At 37.8% G+C, this 24,910-nt stretch overlaps 1 protein-coding gene across 1 annotated transcript in view; it reads right to left on the bottom strand.

Annotated features, from left to right (window-relative positions):
• Nucleotides 1–24,910, bottom strand: part of sh2d4ba (SH2 domain containing 4Ba) — a 105,754-nt gene that overhangs the window by 80,382 nt on the left and 462 nt on the right. Inside the window, exons 2-3 of the mRNA XM_051923342.1 lie at nucleotides 22,686–22,845; nucleotides 3,664–3,778 (exon numbers count right to left, since the gene is read on the bottom strand). Of these exons, the coding sequence (XP_051779302.1) occupies nucleotides 3,664–3,778; nucleotides 22,686–22,845 (275 nt within the window). The remainder of the gene's footprint in view (nucleotides 1–3,663; nucleotides 3,779–22,685; nucleotides 22,846–24,910) is intronic.

Here is a 24,910-nt window from a genome sequence, read left to right on the forward strand (position 1 = left end):
GGAGAATGTCCTTTGGACAGATGATACAAGACTTGAGCTTTGGGACAAATCACACCAGCTTGATGTGCACAAATGAAAAAGTGAAACCTGGAGAGACTTGTTATGCTTTGGGGCTACTTTGCTGCATCCGGTACATGGCGACTTGAGTTTTTGCAGGGAATAATGAAATCTCAAGGCTATCAAGACATTCTGCAGCAGAAAATTCTACTTAATGTCAGAAAGCTCTGTCTCAGTCATGGATCCTCCAACAAGATAATGACCAAAACACACAACCAAAAGCACCCAAGAATGGCTAAGAACAAAACATTAGACTGTTCTGAAGTGGCCTTCTATGAGCCCTGATTTGAATCCTATTGAACATCTATGGAATGAACTAAAACATGCAGTCAAACCTTGATGGGTGCAGAAGTCTCATTGAATGCTACAGGAATCTCTTGTTTGTAGTGATTACCTCAAAAAGTTGTGCATCAAAATATGAGGTTAAGGATCCCATCATTTTTGTCCTTGCCATATCCATTTGTGTTATTATTTTAAATACTCTGATGAATGAAAACTCTAAAGCAAAGTCTGATTTTTGCTGAAAAATGGAATAAACAATGATGGGTGCCAATTACTTTTGTCCTTTTCAAGTTATGAAGTTATGAATTGTGGGATCTTCCTTTTTCATGGAGGGGTACCACCAAATCTCTCCCTGTCTATATATTCATCACCTCAGACACAAGCTGGTACTGTCAACTAAGTCACCTTCCCTGCATGGAAGAATAGTGCCATCTTTGGAGCATTGTTTCTGTTTTTTATTTGTACTTATTATTTAAAATTGCTGACACACACCAGATGATTAAAAAGATCAAGTTAAAAAAAGTTAATTTTGCCATTCCATGGTGTGAGCCACTTTAAGTTACTCCGGTATCATCTCTTGGAATATCTAGTCTTCTACTGCTTTTCCTCTCAGGAAATATAGAATGTGGAAAGTTTATTACACATTTTCGTCAATTACAGGAGTTCAGGGGCTGTCAGCTTAATGATTCCCCGTTGGCTAGAGCCAAAGCCAAGATAAATGGACTCTTTAATATTTTAAGAGTTCTTTAAACGTCTCATGATTAATTCTCCTTAACCTATACTTTGCTGCTAGAACTTTTAGCAGACAGGAGTGTTTACCTTCTGCAGCACTGAACGATGCTGACAGATTGTAGTGAATTTTGGAAATGTTTATGTAACACAGGACAGCACAGTGATACAGTGGTTACAGATACTGTCTTTCTCATCCAGAATCCAGTGCTTAAATCTGGCACTGGCTGTTGTCAAAACTCCATACAGACATTCACCTTGTGGGTTTTCTTCCCACATCCCAAGACATGTTTAATTGGCACACTGGGGCCATATGTATGCAAATGTGTGTGTCAGTGAGTGGGCCCTGAAATGGATGGTTTGGTTTTTGGACAGAAAAATTGCTAGTGTCAAACTAGCACTTAATGTTGTGTGTGCCGCAGGGAGTGCTTCAGGAGCTCTGTTCAGGTACATATGACATGGAAGGATTGTTGTCATTAGCTAGGAAACCCAAGCACTAAAGAGTTCTAAAAGCATTTCCAAAAATGGCCACTAGAGGAGGAAGCCACCAAACTTCATCAAGAATAAGGGTTACTAAGAATCTTTATATATATAAAAATAATTATTCTTCACAAGAAAAATGTTCTGTAACACTGAGAAGCTGTAAAGAGCACAAAAGGCAGACAATGAATCCAAATCCAAAATTAATTCCCCAGAATAGTCAAAAAACAGAGCAATAGGTCAAAAAATCCAGAAAAACAAAAGAACTCACAATGAGTCACCAGGGACTGTGGAAGACCCTTCTTTATCCGGCAGAGGGCAGAGACTGATAGTGATTGGCAGGTAGTCACCCACAAAACACATAGAACACAATAAAGGCCCCTTAAATACATAGACCAAACCAAAAATAAAGAATGATGCGCATAATAGACATAACATGAAGTGAAAATTGAACAAAAGTCATATAAAACATGAATTTTTACCCCAGCAAGGGAAGGAATCCTGGCTCAATCATAACAATTATGGTGTGACACAGCTGTTAACTGCATTTTCCTCTTTGACTTAAAATGGAAGAGAACCCACATGAGGACCTCTAACATCACTTCTCTCATGGCAAAGGAAGTCCCGCCTCTTCCAGCATAGCCACTATTTAAGTAGGTGCCAAACAGGAAGTTAGTGGTCAGAATAGAAACAGCCTTCGATGACGAAAAAGCTCCCACCTCAAGGTCCTACCTTGGAAGCACTCACAGTGGGTGAGGTCTTGTGTAGTCCAGATAGATTTCTGTTTTGTGGTCTTGTAACTGCTGACCCCTAACCCGGCCGACAGCCACACTACCAGGTCCCGTGGCCTGTATAAATTATTGAGGTAAACCTAAATCTACCAAGCCATACCTCTGACAAATAATATTTCCCCCCAATCGACGGTTAAACACAAGCAAACAATATCCAAATGTAAATCAAGTGCAGTAATATATTAGATGAAATAAAATGAAAAATACAATAATACAAAACCGTGGCGTAATATATATATATCCCTCCACCAGACCACCAAAGTGAAAGGCAATATATATACAATAATAAATCATCCCTTGTCCCCGCACACGAATAATAAACACACAATACAAATAATGACAACGAATGCTTACTGAAATGATAATAAATGTAAATAACTCCAAATTACTGATAGCTGTCACAAAATGTTTGTGTTTGAATTTCCCGAATGAAATACCAGAACAATTTCACCGTGATTCCTCGGTGATGGTGGAAAATAATGTCCAACCCCGGGGTTTCTGGCGATAAATGCGTTACAGTAATCCGGACGAGTGAGAAGCAAACTGGAAAAATGTCTCAATGTGAATGAAGGTAGAAATTGATGATCAGTTGCGGTTAGGTGAATCTCCTTCTCTCTCCTCTCTTTTTTTCTTCTTTCCCTCCTTCCCATTTAAATAATAATGAGCCAAATGTAATGGAAAAACCTCTGGTTCTGACATTTCCAGGGGGTCGCTGCCTCCCCGCAACAGCCTTCCCCGTTTCTTCTTATGGGGACGACATTTAAACAAACAAACCAAAAATAAAGAATGATGCGCATAATAGACATAACATGAAGTGAAAAATGAACAAAAGTCATATAAAACATGAATTTTTACCCCAGCAAGGGAAGGAATCCTGGTTCAATCATGACAAGTTTAAACGGGGTGATGTGATGAGACGCGACAGAGTGCAAACACAATAAACAGCAACACTTACTGTATGTGGCCCCATGACAGTCTTTACTTTTCAGTTGGTATTTGGACATTAAATAGGGTTCCCACCTATGGACCCCAATTCCTTATCTGTGACACCCTATTCTTCTTAACCAGTTTCCTAATACACACTTCTGATGGTTACTTTAACACTATAAGAGTTCATTTAACATTGGTGATTTTGCGGGTTGCCTTGCACACAATTTGTCATGATAGGCTAAGACCCATTCTGACCCTGAAATGAATGTGGTGCTGTGTTCAGTTGTATTATTCAAGACCCTCTAAGCCAAGAGGTTTGACAGTTACACTTCCTGGTAGTGGTGTTGAACATGCGCCCACGCACACAAACCATGCAGCATTCACATCTACTAACCCGCAGTTCCTCCTGTATCTTGGTTTCTTCCCGCCACTTCTCAGCTACAAATCGTGCCTTCTCCTTAGCCATTGCATCTCGAAACTTCCTCTCTATCTCAGCTTCCTTCTCCCGCCTGCTCAAGAAGAAAACACATAGGTGTAAAGATTCAGGATACTTCTAATTGGAATGCTACCACCTACTCTATATCAGTGTTTGGCCCTGCATATTGTCTAATTTGAGCCATTGTCCTTTTACTATCTTTGTCTTCTCATATTAGGAATGCTTTATAGAAACTCTGAAGCATTATTGGTCTTCAAGGAAAATATTTATAATGGGATTTAGCAAGACTATCAAATACAATTGGCCCTGCTTTGCCCAGGAGGGTGCTGGGTGGTCTCGTGGCCTTGGAACCCCTGCAGATTTTGTTTTTTCTCCAGCCCTGTGGAGTTTTTTTACATTTTTTTTTCTGTCCTCCCTGGCCATGGGACCTTACTTTATTATTTACTAGCAAAATACCCGCGCTTCGCAGAGGAGAAGTAGTGTGTTAAAGAGGTTATGAAAAAAAAAAAGGAAACATTTTAAAAATAACGTAACATGATTGTCAATGTAATTGTGTTGTCATTGTTATGAGTGTTGCTGTCTTTTATATATATAATATACACACACAGACATACATAAACATATATATACATATACATATATATATACATATCTACATATACACATATCTACATATACATACGTATATACACATATACACATCCACATAAACATATATATATACATATACAAATTTACATATCTACATATATATATATATAGACATACATATATACATACATGCATTCATATATATATATATATATATATATATATATATATATATATATATATATATACTGTATATAAACATATTTACTTATTGGCTCCTGTATTTAGGATATAGCAGGTTGGATAATGGACGGATGGACATCTGTATGCATAGCCGTATTTGCCCGTTTTCGTTTTTTTTCTTTCTTCAGTAATATTTCAGTAAACCCGGAGCTTGTCAGTTCAAATCCTGGTTCTGACACCACTGTGTGACCCTCAGGAAGTCACTTCACCTGCCTGTGCTGCAAAAAACAAAAGTAATGTAACAAATTGTACCTCAGATGTTGTAAGTTGGTGGAATAAAGGCATAAGTAAAATAGATAAATATGTATTATACACATAGGAACTATTCATTTATTTTCAGTTAAGTCATCTGCAGCAAACTTTTATAAATGAGGGTTTCTGATTTTTAGATAGTGCAAACTGTTTCTTCTTCATTGACGTTTTCTCTTGGAGAGCTTTTTTCATTTCATTGAAAATGAAAGCAGCAGCTGCCAAAATATGTAGCTTTCTTATTAATTTTTCAACATTGTGTAAAATAAATGTATAAAGTAACATAAAAGGTTTAAATACTGGTTATCCTTTTACACTAAAATATTACTAAAGAGATACAAAAAAAGTAAAATGGATATGTTCTTTTTCTTTAAGGAGATTAAATATTACTGAAGAAAGAAAAAAAAAATTAAACAGCCAAATGGGGCTATGCATACGAACTTAAAAGGTTTAAATAAAACAGAAATATATATTTTATTTTTACTTGCTTAACTTGTGGAGGGTGTATCCTGTAGCAAAGCCCTAACTTTTTTCGTGAAAGCCCGTTTCAGTCAATAAGTCTTAAAAAAACGTGTAAAGATATTGACAATAAGCTAAGTCATCTGCAGCAAAGTTTTATAAATGAGGGTTTCTCCTTTTTAGATAGTGCAAACTGTTTCTTCTTCATTGACGTTTTGTCTTGGAGAGCTTTTTTCATTTCATTGAAAATGAAAGCAGCAGCTGCCAAAATATGTAGCTTTCTTATAAATTTTTCAACATTGTGTAAAATAAATGTATAAAGTAACATAAAAGGTTTAAATACTGGTTATCCTTTTACACTAAAATATTACTAAAGAGGTACAAAAAAAGTAAAATGGATATGTTCTTTTTCTTTAAGGAGATTAAATATTACTGAAGAAAGGAAAAAAAAAAATTTAACAGCCAAATGGGGCTACGAACTTAAAAGGTTTAAATAAAACAGAAATATATATTTTATTTTTACTTGCTTAACTTGTGGAGGGTGTATCCTGTAGCAAAGCCCTAACTTTTTTCGTGAAAGCCCGTTTCAGTAAATAAATGTTAAAAACAGGTGTAAAGATATTGACAATAAGCTACGCAAACCCAGGAAGACATGGAATCGTTTAAATCAAGTATCATTACATCTTCCTTTCTTAAAGAGAAGTAAGGCAGTACTTATAAGCTTACATATTTATATATAGACATACATATATATATACATATATATCTGAAGCCGTGCAAGCACACTCTTGAGAATGCAACGTATAGTTGTACAGAAGAAAAGCAATCTTGCCTCAAATGAATGGCAACCTTTTGTAGGTCTATGAACTTAATTTAAACTTTGGGTTTACATGGTGCTTTCTTTCCGAAGTACCTGCACTCATGAATATGTCTGTATGTGCCAGTCGGTCAAATCCACACGCTTTGCACCGGCGAAGTACCGCTTTTAAATTTTTATTAAGAAGAAAATAAAACGTTTTTAAATTGAGGGAAAATATACTAATAACAGTTTGTTAAGGATCTGTTTTTTTGTGAAGCTGCCTTTACTCGAGTGATCACTTCGACCTGACTTGCTGGCCAACTATAAGCGTTACCTGGTAGGTAACCACCCATACAATCAGATTGTGAATCAGACTACGAATGCCGTGAATGTAATTACACACTCACTGCACTTGCTTACGGTAATCGAACCTCGGACGTCAGCGCTAGAGGGGCTTAGCAGCGGTGAAGTATTGCTTTTAAATTTTAATTAAGAACAAAAGAAAACCTCAGAGCTTCGATTCCCGAAAGGGAGTGAAGTGAGTGTCCAGTTACCTACCAGGTAACGCTTATGGTTGGACAGCAAGTGACGTAACATCAGCCACGGTGCCTTCAGTTGTGAGAAGCAGATCATAGAATGATTGAAAATAGTTTTGCATTTACCTTTTTAGTAAAAGGCGAGCTTTTAAGCCTGAGAAATCACCCCGTAAATGCACACGTTTAATTGCACGTGTTAATATGTATGCTTACACAGTATTAAAAGACACTCAAAAATTAACGTCATTTACCATCAGCCACGGTGCCTTCAGTTGTGAGAAGCAGATCCACATTACTAACCGAGAATGCTAAACCGGATGGACGCAGGGACATCCGGCCATGGGCCGTAGCTGCAAAAAGACGTACTGCGCAGGCGCCCCAAGAAATGAGGCGCCGCGAGAGGCGGCCGTGACCACAGAAAAAAGGAGTGAGCACAGAAAAAAGGAGTCAAAGAAAAAAGGAGTGAGCACAGAAAAAAGGAGTCAAAGAAATGAGGCGCCGCGACCACAGAAAAAAGGAGTCAAACGCAGGCGACGCACACAGCACCGCACGAAACTAGCACACAAAAACAAAAAAACCGCTCGCGCACCACAAATCCCACACCCACCTCCAAGCACCCCCCCCCCCCACAAGCAACGGACGGGACACACACAAAGAGGACGATTCAACAAGCCCCTGGCACACAAAAAAAAAGAACCCGCAACCCCCCCCCCCTCAACAAGCAACAGACGGGACACACACAAAGAGGAGGATTCAACAAGCCCCTGGCACACAAAAAGAAAGAAGACGCTCGCGCCCCACCAATCCCACCACCCCCTCCAAGCAACATCCCCCCACCCCCCTAGACCCCCCCCCCCCCCCCGAGACGCCGGCAAAGCACACAGCGGCGCCGCACGAATCCCATTGCACACGAAACGGGACACAGACAAAGAGGAGGATTCAACAAGCTCCTACCACACCAAAAAAAAGAAGCCGTGACCGCCACACCAAGCCCCTTAGAGACGAAACAGGACAGACTACGAACATGGCACACGAAACGTTCACAACAACGACCAATCAGACCCACAAACACACTAACATCAATAAGAAGTGACACCCAAAGCCCCATTTCTAAAGGAACCGTCCATATTAAACATACGTCATCTCAACACCTTCACACTATGCAGCATAGGTGGATCTCCTTACAATAAAGCACTATTAACCGTTCAACTGCAGAAAAGGCTCCATCTTAACAGTGAGTGCGATCCTCCTTATTACTTATCCATATTTCTCACGCTGAAGAACAACAGTCATGAATACACGCTCACGGGTACAAAACGATTCGGCTCGGATAACGGGACCAAACACACGAACCCGCATGAAAAAACAAAATACATGGCGGCACATACAACACGCTTCTGAAACTCAGGGAGAAAAAATGTCCCAACCCCCAGCACACAAAAAAAAAACAAGCCGCGAGCGCCACACACAGCCCATTGGACACGAAACGGGACAGACTACGGACATAGCACGCGAAACGTACACAAAAAGGACGATTCACACCCATGACCACACTAACGATTGCGCCAGTTAGCTGACAACGCGTTCAATAATAAGTCCACTATTCATGAAAATTCATTGGGATTAATGAATTTCATTTGCAATCATTGTCATTCACTTAACTTCCCTGAAGAAACAAATGGCAATACAAGTAATGAATTTACACGTTGTTCTCAAAAGGGTCAAATTACACTGCCTCCTTTACATTCATATCCTGCATATCTACAGAAGCTTCTAACTAACGAAGTACCTGAAAGTAAAAACTTTATGAACTGCATTACATCCTACAATAGTTGATTTGATTTTGCATCTACCGGAGTAAATATCAGGTCACCAAAAGGCAATGGCCCATACTGCTTTCGGGTATGTGGACAAATATTACATCGCATTGGAACAGTGCACCCTGAAACAAATCAAGAACGCAAATATACACAAATCACGTCGCCACCTACAACGCGCTTCTAAAACCGCGGAAGAAAAAATGTCTCGGCTCCAAAAACACATGTCACTCCTTATTCAAAATACCGGTCCCAATCACAGAAACATCGGTATCCACTATGAAAATGAACAGTAACAATGCACGTGACATCCGTCTTGCCACACTATTAATTATAGATGAATGTACAATGGCATCCAGTCAACTCAACACCATTGATAAACTTCTACAAACGTTGATGAATAATAATATTCCCTTTGCAGGAAAGGTACTTTTATTAGGAGGAGATTTTAGACAGTGCTTAACTATTGCTCCACTTGCGGTGCGCTCAGCTATTGTTCAGTCCACCTTAAAATACGCGGACAATTGGCATTGCGTTGATGAATAATAATATTCCCTTTGGAGGAAAGGTACTTTTATTAGGAGTAGATTTTAGACAGTGCTTACCTATTGCTCCACATGCAATCCGCTCAGCTATTATTCAGTCCACCTTAAAATTCGCTACGACGTCATACATAAACAAAAAGAGGCCGAACTACAAAACATTTACAGGCGCGAGACCTGATTGGTGATAATACGAAGAAACGAACAGTCCGCATATTAACAGTGAGTTCAATCCTCCTTATTACTTATCCATATTCCTAACGATAAAGATCAAACAAGTCATCAATTCACGATCACGGCTACAAAACTAGACGGCTCGAGTAACGAGACCACAAACACGAACCCGCATCAAAAAAAACATTCATGTCGGCGCCAAGAACGCGCTTCTAAAACCGCGGAACAAAAAATGTTACGCGAACAATTGGCATTGCTTTCAAAACATACACTTGGTACAAAACATGCGATTTACAGATCCTGAATATAACAATTGGTTATTACAACTACAACATTGTACACTCACCAATACAGATGGACTTCACCCAGATATTATTACAATTCCTCAACCCTTTATCTGCGACGACTTACTTACGGAGATATTTGGAACACCGGTCTCATTAGACCAAATACCCCTTTTAACACAACGAACTATATTATGTCCAAAAAATATTACTGTTGATCACATTAGTAACCAGGTCATTTCATTACTTCCTGGAGTTGCACAGCTCTTTCTAAGCTCTGACAAAGTTCACTCTAATGACGACAATGACCATCTTAATTTCCCCTTAGAATATTTGAACACTATTAACCCAGCCGGATTACCACAACACAGTCTTAGCCTTAAAAACGGAACAATAATCATGCTATTAAGAAACCTTAACACTAAACAGGGTTTATGCAATGGCACACGTTTAGTCGTCTACACCATAACACACAATGTTATTCAAGCAACAGTTCTTACAGGATCACATGCTAACAATACTGTTCTAACTCCTAGAATTGACCTTACAAGTTCTGACCTGGAATTACCTTTTACACTTAAACGGAAACAATTCCCCATTAAACCTGCCTTTGCCGTAACAATCAACAAATCACAAGGACAACCCATAGACAAGGTTGGCATACCTATCTAAGCCCGTTTTTGTACATGGACAACTTTATGTGACCTTCTCACAAGTTCGATGTTCATCTGACGTTGAAGTTAACGTCATAAATGCTCCATGCCAAGGAAAACTCATTCAAGGACAACACACCATCTTTACTACTAATGTTGTTTACAAAGAAATTTTCCAATACACCTTTACACTGTGCCAAACACTTTATTGTTTGCTTCCTATCTGCGTCATCTACACCTTCACACTGCTATATCTCATTCATACATCACGCTCTTTGTAATTTCCCAACACCAGGGGTTGGCGAGCAAAGCGAGCAGGGGGCGGAGCCCCCTAGTCATAGAATGATTGAAAATAGTTTTGCATTTACCTTTTTAGTAAAAGGCGAGCTTTTAAGCCTGAGAAATCACCCCATAAATGCACACGTTTAATTGCACATGTGTAAATATGTATGGTTACACAGTATTAAAAGACAGTGAACAACGTCAGTTACCTTTGTTCCCGCGTTTGATAAAAGGCGAGCTTTTAAGCCTGAGAAATCACCCTTGTAAATGCACACGTTTAATTGCACATGTGTTAATATGTATGCTTACACAGTATTAAAAGACAGTCAAAAATTAACGTCATTTACCTTCGTTCCCGCGTTTGACTCGTGCTGTAAATCTCTTCCTTGTTTTTAGTTCACGTGATTATGTAGGAGGCGTGATGACACGATACGTGACTCCGCCTCCTCCATTAGAGTATATGGACAAAAAATATGTTCCAGTTATGACCATTACGCGTAAAATTTCGAAATGAAACCTGCCTAACTTTTGTAAGTAAGCTGTAAGGAATGAGCCTGCCAAATTTCAGCCTTCCACCTACACGGGAAGTTCGAGAATTAGTGATGAGTCAGTCAGTCAGTCAGTCAGTCAGTCAGTGAGTCAGTGAGGGCTTTGCCTTTTATTAATATGTATAGATTAATTAGTATTGCCTATTTTTGTTTTAATATTTTTTCTTATTTCTTTCTTCATCTTGTAAAGCACTTTGAGCTGCATCATTTGTATGAAAATGTGCTATATAAATAAATGTTGTTATTGTTGCTTTTTATGGTGGATGTGATATCATTGAGTTTCTGCAGTTCCTTACAAAACATCAAAGTTGCTATGCTGGGACAATTATTTATGTTAAACCAATCAGATTTAAAGCTAGCCTCTGACATCATAAAGCCAGTGTCATATTCAAAAAGTACAAAAGTTCTCATTTTCCAGAACATACTTTGAACAACAACAACATACTCTTTCTCACCAAATATTTATCCAAATTCTATGTTCAGAGAAAAAAAATACCTTTCCTTTGTTACTCACAAAAGAAAATGAACAATTCTCCAATTTCAGAGAAAATAAAATTCTGATTGTTTCAACTCCTAAGTTAACCAGGGGGGTATTTTTCTTACATGGATTACTCATTTAGCCGGATGTAATTGTTGACGATTTGGCCTGATCCTGGATCTGTCGGTTTTTTGAAGCTCTTGCTTGATGTGTTGTCATAGCACCACATCCTAATCCTCAAACCTGCTCGGAGCAGGTTTGTTCAATGTAAACATGGATTAGCTCACACACTTGATCAGTGCCCGTGCGTGGAATTCATTCAGTCATGACTTCGCCGTACATGAATGAGCGACCAATTGATATCGGTACGCAAATTATAAGAAGAGAATTTCATATAGAGAGGGTTTTGTGCGACCGGTAAGATCCTTTATTGCTCCCGGAGGAAATTCTTTTCGAAAGATACTGCTTTAGCCGAGGGGGAATACTGTACCTCAAAAATTTATTAGGACCTTATATTTGAAGTCAAACTTGGCGAAGTCGGGCTCTCACAACCGCACAGACAGTATGCATTGCTTTGCGGTTTTTGGCAAGCGGCACTTTTTTATATACTGTAGGCGATGTGGAAAATCTATCTAAAAGTACAGTTTGTCAGGCAATTCGTAAAGTCTGTTTGGCTCTGAAACATTTCCTTCGGGTTTTCATAGTGTTTCCTGGACACCTGCGTGTGCAGACAATAAAAGAGGCATTTCATGCCATTGCAGGTAGGTAATACTCAGGCTAAAACACCCACAGTTCCATAAAGAATCTCACAAGCAGCCTGACATTCTCATTACTCAGGATTTCCCAATGTGATTGGGGCACATGGGACTGATCACAGTGGAGTTTGATTTGGAAAATGTACCTCTCCTCCTTATGAATAATCAGACACAGTGTCTTCATCAAATATTTGACCTTTGTCAATATCTCATTGGTCAGACACAGGTTCTAGGGATATGACATTATCTGCAACTGACCCAACAAAACAAGAGGGCTATATGGAACATACATATGGCACACATTGAGGACAAATATATGCAATGACCATCCTTTACCTGAAATGAAGTGACCACTGCATCCTGCCACTGGTTCTGAGGAGGAGCTTCCCCCTGGAATGCCCTCAGAAACAGGGCGATGGGCATTTTGCTGGAGAGCCAACTCTTCTGCAGGGGTTAGGTCTGGACCGCGTGGACCTCCACCTGTTATTTGCTTGTCTGCCTTCTTATTAGCTTTAAAATTAATGTTCTTTACATTATATGTGATTCTTTATGTCAACAATTCTTTAAATAGTTATATACCAATATTTACCAGTTTGAAGTATATTCTTGTACTTCACTTTAACCTGTTCCCGTGTTCTCCTTGTGCTCACGTTTGGTCTGGAATTATGACATATTAAATAATAATTAATCTGACACATAGGAAATGAAACGCTGCTTTCAGTAAGTACAATGCACACGCATTTAATTTGTCGGCCACTTTTTGCCAGCCGTCTTTTCTGGTTTTGGCTGCTTTTGCAGTGTTAACCCTTGTGCATATTAAATTTTGAAATCCTTCGACTAACTAACTAACTAACTAACTAATTAACTAACTAACACCCACACACACACACGAGCGCACACACCCACACACAGCTTGTGTGAAAAAAAATGCGCCCGTTCTTTCGTCATTTTGTTGCAGCCTATCAAAGACTTGCTGATCATGTTTTCTAGACTCAATATATATGGGCTTTTCACTCAGCGCAGGCGCGCATATTCATCTCGGATGATTAGATCCGGCTAGACTAATCTACTACGCGGCTGCATTTGAAAAACCGATTTACCCCGGGTGAGTTTCACCAGTATTAACTCATCCAAGATCAGGCATCTGATCTCAGATGATTTAAGCGACGTACAGAAAATACCCCCAGGATCTTTATAAACTTTCATTAAAGTGAGTGAAATTGTGTGCTTTCATGTATAAAGTCCCTGCATTATGAGTCAGAGGTTAACTTTAAAGCTGATTGTCTGAAGGTGAATGGTTGCTCTGGCACAACAACCTTCATGTCTTTCCAGGAACATTTAGCTTTGCACAGAGACTCCCAGAACTTACTGATGTTTTCCACTTGTGATGGGCAGAAACTCCTAATTCAATAAATTATAACAAAGTAAAATGCAGCCAGTCAAATGTGCACTTTATTAATCCAAGTACTCAAAGTGGACAGAAAGATTCAGGTACACCTAAAACCAGCAATAGAACTGGAATACAAGAAGCTAGGATGTAGAAATTCTACAGTAACTGCAACATTATCTATTAGCTGGCAGTCATACTGCATGCACTTCAGAACAGGTAATCCACCTGAAGCTAACTATGTACTTGGATGGCAGACCATTTAGGAAAAAGTTTGGGTTCCTGCTGGAAGGAGTACTGGAGTGGCCTTTAGGAAACACTAAACCTGTGGTCTAAGTGTGGATCCCAATGATCCATTGCAGTGACAGAGACATTATTCCTTAAAAATGGTGCCATCCTTCAAATGAGATGTAACCGAGGTCCTGGCTGGTCCTGGTGGATGCTGCACATTGGATATTGTCCCGACTCTCTGTAAAAGTGCTTTGAGTAGCGAGAAAAGCACTATATAAATGTAGAGAATTATTATTAATATTAGTATTACTTCACATGGATGTACATTAAAGCATATTTTTGCTACTGATTTGTTGAAATGCTGAATAATGTTAGTCTTACACTTACTTTATTTAATAAATGTATTAATAAACATGCCTCAGATAAGATGGAAATGAAATTTTTAATTGTGTATATACAAAAAAAACTGTTGCTGAATTGACATGGCATCAAATCAGATTGAAATTACATCAATATTTATTTTATGCAATGCATTCCCAGCAAGAACCATTTAAATATAATTACAATTCAATGACAATTAAACAATCTATTAAAATGGAAAGAACAAAAAAATCTGTCATTTTGCATGATTATTGTAATGTATTATATGAGGTATATATTATTTTGAAATTGTCTTGTGTGTGACATAATGTGTTCTATTAAACTGCTATACAAATAGATGTGTGTACTGGTTAACTTAGCAATTCTTACTACGAGGTAATTCAATAAAGAAGAAGAACCTCCTTTTCATTCCAGATGTAAGCCGATTTACTCATTATATAATAAGATCACTCTCTTTTTAGTTGTTACAGTATGCAGGACATAACAATCTTTTAAAATCACTGGTGGATCAATAAAAGCTCTTCTGACGTCAGCGGTTATCATCTGATTTTGGAATCAGTGCAGACTGATGGGTTGGCTTTCCTGAGTGATAAGCCAAACATTTTTGGCGCTGGTAAATTGTAATGGGCCACTGGCACATTCGTTTTAATCACTTGATGTATGCACGGCCCTCTCTCTCTCATTATTACAGTTTTTATCTGTATCTGTGGCACTGTTTTCACTGTCTCTTGTTTGGTCTTTGTCTCCATCGTTTGAACTATACCCCTTCCTCTCACATTTTTCCACGTAATTTGTGTTGTCGCTTTCTTCATTGGTTTGATTTGCCTGGGCGCACCTTGTCAGGTGTTTTTGTCAGATGGCTTGAAGGAAAAAAGTGAGTGAACAGAAACATTATAAAGAGAGTTCCTTCTCTCTTTTGTTTTTTGTGCTTCAATTCTTCAGACTTGTGCTTACTCCTTTTCAAGATGGATAGTTTGTGTGTGGATTGTGGTGATGTTGTTTTGGCAACACAATCAACGTGGGCAATTTTTTACACTTTGTTATATTATTTATTTGACAGTGTTTCTATTAGTTGAAAGCATAATGTTGGTAAACATATTTTTTAATGAATTGTTGTCACCTTTGTGGATCCACTATTACAGTGGGGCAAGGCTTACACACCCTGCACTGCTACCCTGCTGGTTCCACCACTGAATAAACTTGTTATTATTTTTACACTTGTGGAACTGGGAAGCCATCAAAAAACTCCAAAACTTTATATTAACCAATCGATTAAAGGCAAAATAACAAAATGGACCATTTAACTAAAAAATAATGAGAAAAAAAATACAAAAATTAATCCAAGAAATACAAAATGAAATAAAAAAATGTGCAAAAGTCAAAAACAAAAGTTAAAACAAAATATTAAAAACCTTGAAGAAATGCTTACAAATATAAAACTCAAAAAATCCTATAAAGTCTAAGAATTAGGTGAAAATCAAAAAGTATGAACAAAGCAAAACAAAACCCTAACCCTAACCCATATAACTTAAATGTAACCGGAGAGCAAAGGGGAGCAGAAGACCAGGGGGGTATTTTCCGTACGTCGCTTAAATCATCCGAGATCAGATGCCTCATCTTGGATAAATTAATGCCAGTGAAACTCATCCGGGATAAGTCGGTTTTTCAAACGCAGCCGTGTAGTAGATTAGTCGAGCTGGATCTAATCATCCGAGATGAATGCGCGCTCCCGCGCTGATTGAAAAGCCCATATATATCGAGTCTAGAAAACATGATCAGCAGGTCTTTGATAGGCTGTAACAAAATGACGAAAGAACGGGCGCATTTTTTTCACACAAGCGGAGCAGGACCTTTTATTCGAAGGACATGAAGAATTTCAAGATTTAATATGCACAAGGGGTAACACTGCAAAAGCAGCCCAAACCAGAAAAGACGGCTAGCAAAAAGTGGCCGACAAATTAAACGCATGTGCATTGTACTTACTGAATGCAGCGTTTCATTTCCTATGTGTCAGATTATTATTTAATATGTCATAATTCCAGATCAAACGTGAGCACAAGGAGAACACGGGAACAGGTTAAAGTGAAGTACAAGAATATACTTCAAACTGGTAAATATTGGTATATAACTATTCAAAGAATTGTTGACATAAAGAATCATATATAATATAAAAAACATTAATTCTAAAGCTAATAAGAAGGAAGACAAGCAAAAAACAGGTAAAGGTCCACTCAGTCCAGACCTAACCCCTGCAGAATAGTTGGCTCTCCAGCAAAATGCCCATCGCCCTGTTTCTGAGGGCATTCCAGGGGGAAGCTCCTCCTCAGAACCAGTGGCAAGATGCAGTGGTCACTTCATTTCAGGTAAAGGATGGTCATTGCATATATTTGTCCTCAATGTGTGCCATAGGTATGTGCCATATAGCCCTTTATTTTTTGGTCAGTTGCAGGGAATGTCATATCCCTAGAACCTGTGTCTGACCAACGAGATATTGACGAAGGTCAAATATTTGATGAAGACACTGTGTCTGATTATTCATCAGGAGGAGAGGTAAAATTTCCAAATAATGTTTGATCAAACTCCACTGTGATCAGTCCCATGTGCCCCAATCACATTGGGAAATCCTGGGTAATGAGAATGTTAGGCTGACTGTGAGATTCCTCATGGAACTGTGGGTGTTTTTGCCTGTGTGTTACCTACCTGCAATGGCATGAAACACCTCTTTTATTGTCTGCACTCGCAGGTGTCCAGGAAACACTATGAAAACCCGAAGGAAATATTTCAGAGCCAAACAGACTTTACGAATTGCCTGGCAAACTGCACTTTTAGATAGATTTTCCACATCGCCTACAGTATATAAAAAAAAGTGCCGCTTGCAAAAAACCTCAAAGCAATGCATACTGTCTGTGTGGTGGTGAGAGCCCGACTTCACCGAGTTTGACTTCGAATATATAAGGTCCTAATAAATCTTTGAGGTACAATATTCCCCCTCAGCTAATGAGGTATCTTTCGAAAAGAATTTCCTACGGGAGCAATAAAGGATCTTGCTGATCGCGCAAACCCCTCTCAATATGAAATTTTCTTCTTATAATTTGCGTACCAATATCAATTGGTCGCTCATTCATGAATGGCAAAGTCATGACTAAATGAATTCCACGCACGGACACTGATTAAGCGTGTGAGCTAATCCTTGTTTACAGAGAACAAACCTCCTCCGAGCAGGTTTGAGGATTAGGATGTGGTGCTATGACAACACTTCCAGCAAGAGTTTCAAAAAACCGACTGATCCAGGATCAGGCCAAATCGTCAACAATTACATCCGGCTAAACGAGTAATCCACGTACGAAAAATACCCACAACTACTGCAAGGTTAATGCCACTGCAGCAAAGCAGTGGCAACAGGTACTTACTATAGTCCTCAGGCACAACCGTAAAAACCAATTAACTAATCAGGGGTCTAATGAGTTTATTAATAAAACCCAAAAATGAAATTAACAACACTAACAAATGGAAATGAAGAACAATTAAAAACTACAAACTAATTAAAAGAAGCAAACCTTGAAGAGGAAATTATAGAAGAAAATCAGAGAAAGCAAAATATAAAAAAGCAAAAAAACAAAACTCTAGGTGAGTAATACAACAGAGTATAACATAACAATAAACAAAAAAACACAATACATTGTCTTCTACTGTGAATTGTATGTATTCTTATATTCTTGAGAACATATACAGATAAACAAATATAAATACAGGTCTGCCACTTCACCGTCCATGAGAGCCACTTCAGTTCCAATCTGGCATATTTTAGTGCTGATGCTGCATGCTTTCTGTACTCCGATTTGCAGACACAAAAACAGGTCTGTTAATAATTAAATCTAAGCTCCTCCTGAATCCCTGTGTGTGTGTGTGTATGTGCATAAGTGTGGACTAGAATTCTGTATTAGGCTCATTCCTCTTTAGCCACACTAGGGTAAAGCTCACAGCAACCTGTTATTAGATAAGAAAATTCAGAAAATGGATGGAAAGACGAACATGTGGGAGAATGGATTTCCGTAGCATAATCAAATAGGATAAGATAGAAGGGGTTGCTGTTTCCTGACCTCTAACTTCATCGCCTCCAAAGCAGAGAATATTTCTCACTATAGTAAGCCCAGTCACTTCACAATCTGAATAAAGAGTAGCACAACTCAGAACACAGCACGGTCACGTTGGACTGTCACAAGTAAATTGAAATTTGGCTGGCAGAAAGCAGAGTAGTCATAACAGCTAACAGCAGTTACTCATTTCACCCTAACAACTAGTGGCAAAAGATCAAGCTTCATACTGGTTACAGAATTTTAAAGCAATTTAAATTGGATTGACAACATTCATTTTAATGTAAATCTTCACATGGGAAGTGAGTAATAGGTAAGGTGTCTAAAAAATAAGAAAGATTTCACACTCACACTTTGCTGTAGTTTAATGGTTTATTTGGCTGCAATAAGATTATAAGACAGAAATGTATAGACGTATATAATCTGCTTTCTGCATTACACATTTAAAACTACAAAAGTAAAGATGCATGTGAGGGAGGGCCTGATGAAAACAGGGGCTGCAAGCAGATTTTTCTATTCATTATTGGGCAGGCCATACGAAGAGTGTACTGTGGCAGTGGCTACTCTTGTGGACATGCCAGGGGAGCAGGGCACAACCCCAGTAGAAGCTGCAATATCCCAGAAATAGGAGCGTATCCTAGTTGGAAAAATTATATATTTTGTCATAACACAGAAAATCGTCAAGACCCTTGCTGAACAGGGTCTGATTATATGATTAGTATTAAGTAGGAGTAGGGCACATGGGTGTAGAAGACAAAATCAAGGGGGTGATTAAGAAGGGCGACTGTGTTGGACAACAGATAATGTAATAGGAGTTCACGTTAAAGTGGGCAGCCGTTTGGTTGTAGGAAAGCGAAAGGATCAGCAGCTGTACAGACAGACAAGGCACATATCCTCTTCTATCTGTTTTGTGTATCATGTCTGGAAAGATCCTGTAGCCTTCTGTTTGCTTGTTTTTTTGTAAATAATTTTATCACTGTGGTATAGTTTGGTATTCTTCTTAGAATTATTTTGGGTTTGGAGATGGCTCAAAAGCACCTTCTAGTGACCATAATGTGTACAAACTACATAACATTTCTTGGTCCTGTACTTTTTTCTTCCTTTTCCTCTTGGCCGAATTATTTGTGAACAAGGAGCCGCCTTGCACAGCTATGTAGATGACACACAATTATTTATTTTTTGTAGCAGCTGATGACCGTACATTATTAAATATCTTACTAACCATTTGACTAACATTATGCATTAGATGTCAAATATTTTTTCAATTAAATGATGATATAGCTGATATTTGAATTAAAATAGAAATTAGATGTTATGTGTTATTCTGGGAAAGGTTTTTTTTTCTCATTTTATGTAATATCACAAAGACTGCTTTCTCAGAAATACTTAAAAAATAACACCTTTTTCCTATTATGTGATTTTGAGATGTTGATCCATACCTTTGTCGTTAGTATGTATAATGACTGCAATTCTTTATGCTGTAGTCACGAAAAAAGTTAACTGGTAGACTACACCTTGTGCAGAACACTGCAGCTAGAATATTGACTGGAACAAAAGAAAGCTCATATAACACTGGCGCAGACCACACTGGTTACCAGTAAGCTTTATAATGAACTAATCAGGGATGTCCAACTCTGATCCTGAAGTGCTACAGTGGCTGCAGGTTTTCATTCTAACCCTTTTCTTAATTAGTAACCAGTTTTGGTGGCTAATTAACTCTTTTACCTTCATTTTTATTGACTTACTATTTAAAATTCTGACCCCTTAATTGTTTCCTTTTTCCTTAATTATCAGTCAAACAATAATGATGTACAAAATGAGCCAACACATGACCATCTAACCTGAGTCCATCATATGACATCTTAAAATAAAAAAAGGTGAAGGTCTCAGTAATGTTGATCTGCTCAGGTCAATGGAACATTTTGTTGGTGATCTTAGAAAAAATAAGAAATGTCTGCTGTAACAAAATGAGAACACCACAAAGCCATGGGATTAAATAACGGGCTTAATTAACAAGAATCATCTTCTGTTTAAGAAACTTGAGTGAAATTGCTTGGATTTTGAGATCCCAACTTAGCTGGTCATCTATTGGCTCACTTCATATCTCATGTTTGTTTGGCTGCCATTTATGGAAAAAAATATCATTTCAGAGGTCCGAGTCTTAGAAAACGTCCATTTTAATAAAAAGTTAAGTGTCTGTGTGTCCATCCAGTTGCTATGCCTCTGTCATTCCAAAGGATGGCGTGTCACAAGCATTTTTAGTAATAAAATGCATTGCATTTTCCATTTGAACAGATGGCACATCACAAACATTAGCACTGCTTTTACAAATTCCATATCAAATAGCATGTAACAGAGACATATGAATTGCATGGTGCACTGCAAACATTAATGCTGAGGTCTGCATTGATTACTTAGATTTCAACCTGTCAGCCAGTTAAAAATTAAAATGAATGGAAAAGAAGTCAATCAACAGCAGAAATCGGTCACTGATGAAGAAAGTTGTAGGAAAGAAAACTTGCAGCCATGTCAGCCCTCTAGATTCAGATTTGTACATCCCTATTTAAATGGACTGGTGGAACAACTTACAGAGTACATTCCTAATAATGCTATCTCATCCTCTAAGACAAGTCTGTTGCAGCTTTCAATAGTTACTGTATTTTTGTAAAATGCAAGTCTCTGATTTTCTGTTTAACAATTTGAAGTGCCTGATTTCATTTTGGTTTACTTTTTGCTGTTATTAATATTATTATCATTATTTCCTTCTTTAATGTATTCTTTAATTGTACTTCATTTTCATGTCTTCCCATCCATCCATTTTCTAAGCCCACCTTATCCTGAGCAGGGCTGCAGAGCCCAGCAAACATTAAGTGCAAGGCAGAGATAATCCCTAGATGGAGCACCTGTCCATCCCATGATGCTATTTTATTTTTTATACACATCTGCATTTTATGGCTAAATTGTTATCAGTTGGTAACAAGACATATAACGTGTCCGGCATAGCTGTTTTAAGGTCAATGTCATACACTTTCTAGTTATTTAACATTATGGATGCCAAATGAATAACAGTTTGAGAGTTATTTGTTTTTTGATTAATACCTATTTCCTTTCTGCCTCCAAGATTAACATTCTTGGTTAGGTGTTATGCATTTTTGACTCGCAGTATTTGTGTTTTGCCTCAGTATTTTTAAAAAATGCTTATCGTTTTGTCCCTACACCCACTGCCCTTGTAGCCTGCTATATTATTGTCCATTTTTGTGTTTAGCTATTACAATTGTAAAGCACTTTGAGTTAGTTTCATAGACAAAATCCACTAAATAAGTAAATGTTCTTGATGTTATCTATGGGAGTCTTTTAATACTTTAGATCACTCATTACATAGAGCTATATGTCTGCAATGCATTATAAGAATTATCACACATTCATTTGACAGGGTGGCAGTGTGGTGCAGTGGCTAGTACTGCTGCCAAATGGTTTCAGTCTCGCTGGTTCAAATGTTGTGCTTAATCACTCTACATGTAGCATTTGCATGACTTCCCCATTAATTTGTGTGTTTCCCTCTATTTCCCCAGATATGCGTAGGTTAGGTTTGTGCTCAATAGGAGCTAGTTATATTGAGACTTGTAAGAAGAATGAAGCCTTGCAGACTCCACAGTAAAGCCTCTGCTATAGTTTAATTCTTTAAGGTTAGTGGCAGAATCTTAAAGGACTCTGCATTATTTGATGTTTTTAGAAAATGTGCCTGTTTCATCATCAATCCAAGAAACAAAGTCAGGATTGCTTGCCTCCGAAAAGTTTAGATTTTATGTACCTTCAGAGTAATAACAATTATGGACTCAGCTACAATGATTTTGCCTATTGCGTTTGTTCTCCCTCTTCTCCATTGAAGTGTAGTTTGCCTGTTGACAATGTTTCTTCATATTGCATTTGCCCATTCTCACCACTTAAATTTAACTTTGAAATGATACCATTATAGATTCACTATTCTGATCTCCTCATTCTGGCACATCCTTTACGTTCAATGGAAGGGAAAATGTAAGTGCCTAAAAGGAGCTAAGAAGCTTGCGAGAGGTAAAGATCGGCTCACTGTTGCCTTGCAGAATGACAGGCAGCAATAAATGTTGCTGAGCTATTCCTAGTTATAAGGTGTATCCTACACATTTCTGCTTATTCGTTAGCATTAAAATGAAAAGAGAAGAGGTATAAAGTACCATCTAATTATGAAGAACATGAAAACAAACCATAAGTATTTACATTTTCATTTATTTGATTAGCAGCAAATTTTATCTAGAAACACTTACAAAAGAGGTCAACATTTTTGTGTAAACCTCAGTCTGGAAGACTACTTGCTTTACTTTTGGGGGTGAACTGAAAACATTTTAAAATAGCAACATGAATTTTGTGACTGTATCTTGTATGTTTTCTATCTGCCTTTTTCAACCCCACATTCCTGTCTTACTTTTCCTTCATCTCTCACCACAACTCCTGGGCCTCCTTCTGAGCTTGTTTCCTTGCTCGCTCGGCCATGAGGTCCTCTGATATCTGCTCATAGGGCTTGTCTCCAGGAGCTTCACCCATTATCCATACCCAGACTTCTCCATCTTGGCCCTGTAGCCAGCGCAATGCCTTGTTGGCACCTGCCGACAAAAATAAAGAATTGAGCACAATGCAGGCATAGAAAAATAAACCAGGAGCCTTCATTCCCTCTTCAAATCATTACATTTTTGAAGTATGCATATCTAACCGAGATACAGAGTGGGCAAGACAACATATCTGTGGCTTAGAGGATAAACAGCTTTGAAGCAACATCACCTCCCCTTGCAGATCAACACTTATGTTTCCTAATCTCAACATTTGTACCTTATTTTATGCATAACTTATTTTTTTTCACCATTAAAGACTTACAGGAAATAAAAATAACACACATCACCCAGTCATTTTTATTTAAGTGTGCATATTCTATTAATATTTCTTTATAGCTGATTAACTCAATAGAACATATGAAGGATAAATCTAACTTTTCTTTTATTATAAAGAATAAATCTAACTTTTCTTTCATATTTGTGTAGACTGCTAAAATAAATATATTCCCGGAGCTGCAGTTATTGAAATGTTCTTGCTTTACCATTTAAGACCTTTTAAAAAGGGAAATTATTGATTGATCTGCCAACAGCACACTTTCACCCCTTCATTTGTCCTTCTCTCATTTTTACCTGTCACTCAATTATCTTAACATCAATTGCCACTTATAGTGTTTCTCTCCCTTTCTCTCTTTTTCTTTTCCTGCCCCCTTAACATTACTTCTTTTATTCCTTATAAGCTCCAGTAAATACTTTAGGCTGTGTCTTTGGTCCCATTTCTGAGGCATCAAGCCAGAGATCGGTGTCTCCCCTGAGGCAATAAACTATTGAATTACATCTCTAGTAATCCTGTGTTGTTAGACTCATCCAGACCAAATCTGAAATATAGGAGTCACATGTGTGTGCCAAAAATTTAACCAATGCCTCTTCCCATGTTGTGTGAAAGCCCGCTAGAAAAAAACAAAAACACAGAAACTGTTCTGACGTTCTTATAACACATTTAGTCTAGCTGCTGTGCATATCCATATAGATAGATAGATAGATAGATAGATAGATAGATAGATAGATAGATAGATAGATAGATAGATAGATAGATAGATAGATAGATAGATAGATAGATAGATAGATAGATAGATAGATAGATAGATAGATAGATAGATAGATAGATAGATAGATAGATAGATAGATAGAATTCAACAAGCTCTACACAACATTTACAGCAGTGCATATAGGCGCATGAAACATGTCTGAAGATCATCATCCACTCTTAACAATATGGTCTTGAACTCTTAGTAAAGGACACAAAGGAACACACTGTGCCGCAATACTTTCCTGTGAATAGCATTAGTCTTAAAAATGAAAGGGTGGCCTGATTGTGCATGGTTGGGCAGTGGGTGTGTAGAGAACACAATTATCTTGCATCTACATGGGTTTTCTCTGGGAAATTCTGCTTTCTTCCATATCCCAAAGACATGCATGTCAGGATGATTGGTGACTCTAACTTGGTTTGATATGAGTGAGGTTCACTGAGAATAAACATCCCCTGCATGTCCCATTCATGGCTGATTTGTGTCTTGTATCTAATACTGTCAGAATAGGCTCTGACTCCCTTGATGCAGTCATGGAAAAAGCAGGTTAGAAAATGAGTGAATAAATGAGATGTACTAGAATAAAATGGACACTGGTAGTAGTAGTTTATTTAAAATAAATAACTGCAATATAAATGATAAGTACATCCAGCTAATAAAAATGACAAAACTGTATATACAGTATTTATATATGTGTGTGTGTGTTGCTTGATTTTTTTTTTTTACATCCTCACATAATCCTTATAGCGACCACAAGGGAGCAGAAAGGGAATGTACTGCATTAGAAATAGGTACACACACACACACACACTATATATATATATATATATATATATATATATATATATATACTGTGTGTATATATATATATATATATATATATATATATATATATATATATTTACATTTATACAGTATGTGTGGTTGTTTGTGCTATGTGTATTAATTTAGAACTGCATTACATAGATGAATCAACAGATATGAGAGGTGCTACTAGATAGATAGATAGATAGATAGATAGATAGATAGATAGA

The sequence above is a fragment of the Erpetoichthys calabaricus genome, chromosome 2 (assembly GCF_900747795.2).
Source record: "Erpetoichthys calabaricus chromosome 2, fErpCal1.3, whole genome shotgun sequence".
Classification (NCBI taxonomy): Eukaryota; Metazoa; Chordata; class Cladistia; order Polypteriformes; family Polypteridae; genus Erpetoichthys; species Erpetoichthys calabaricus.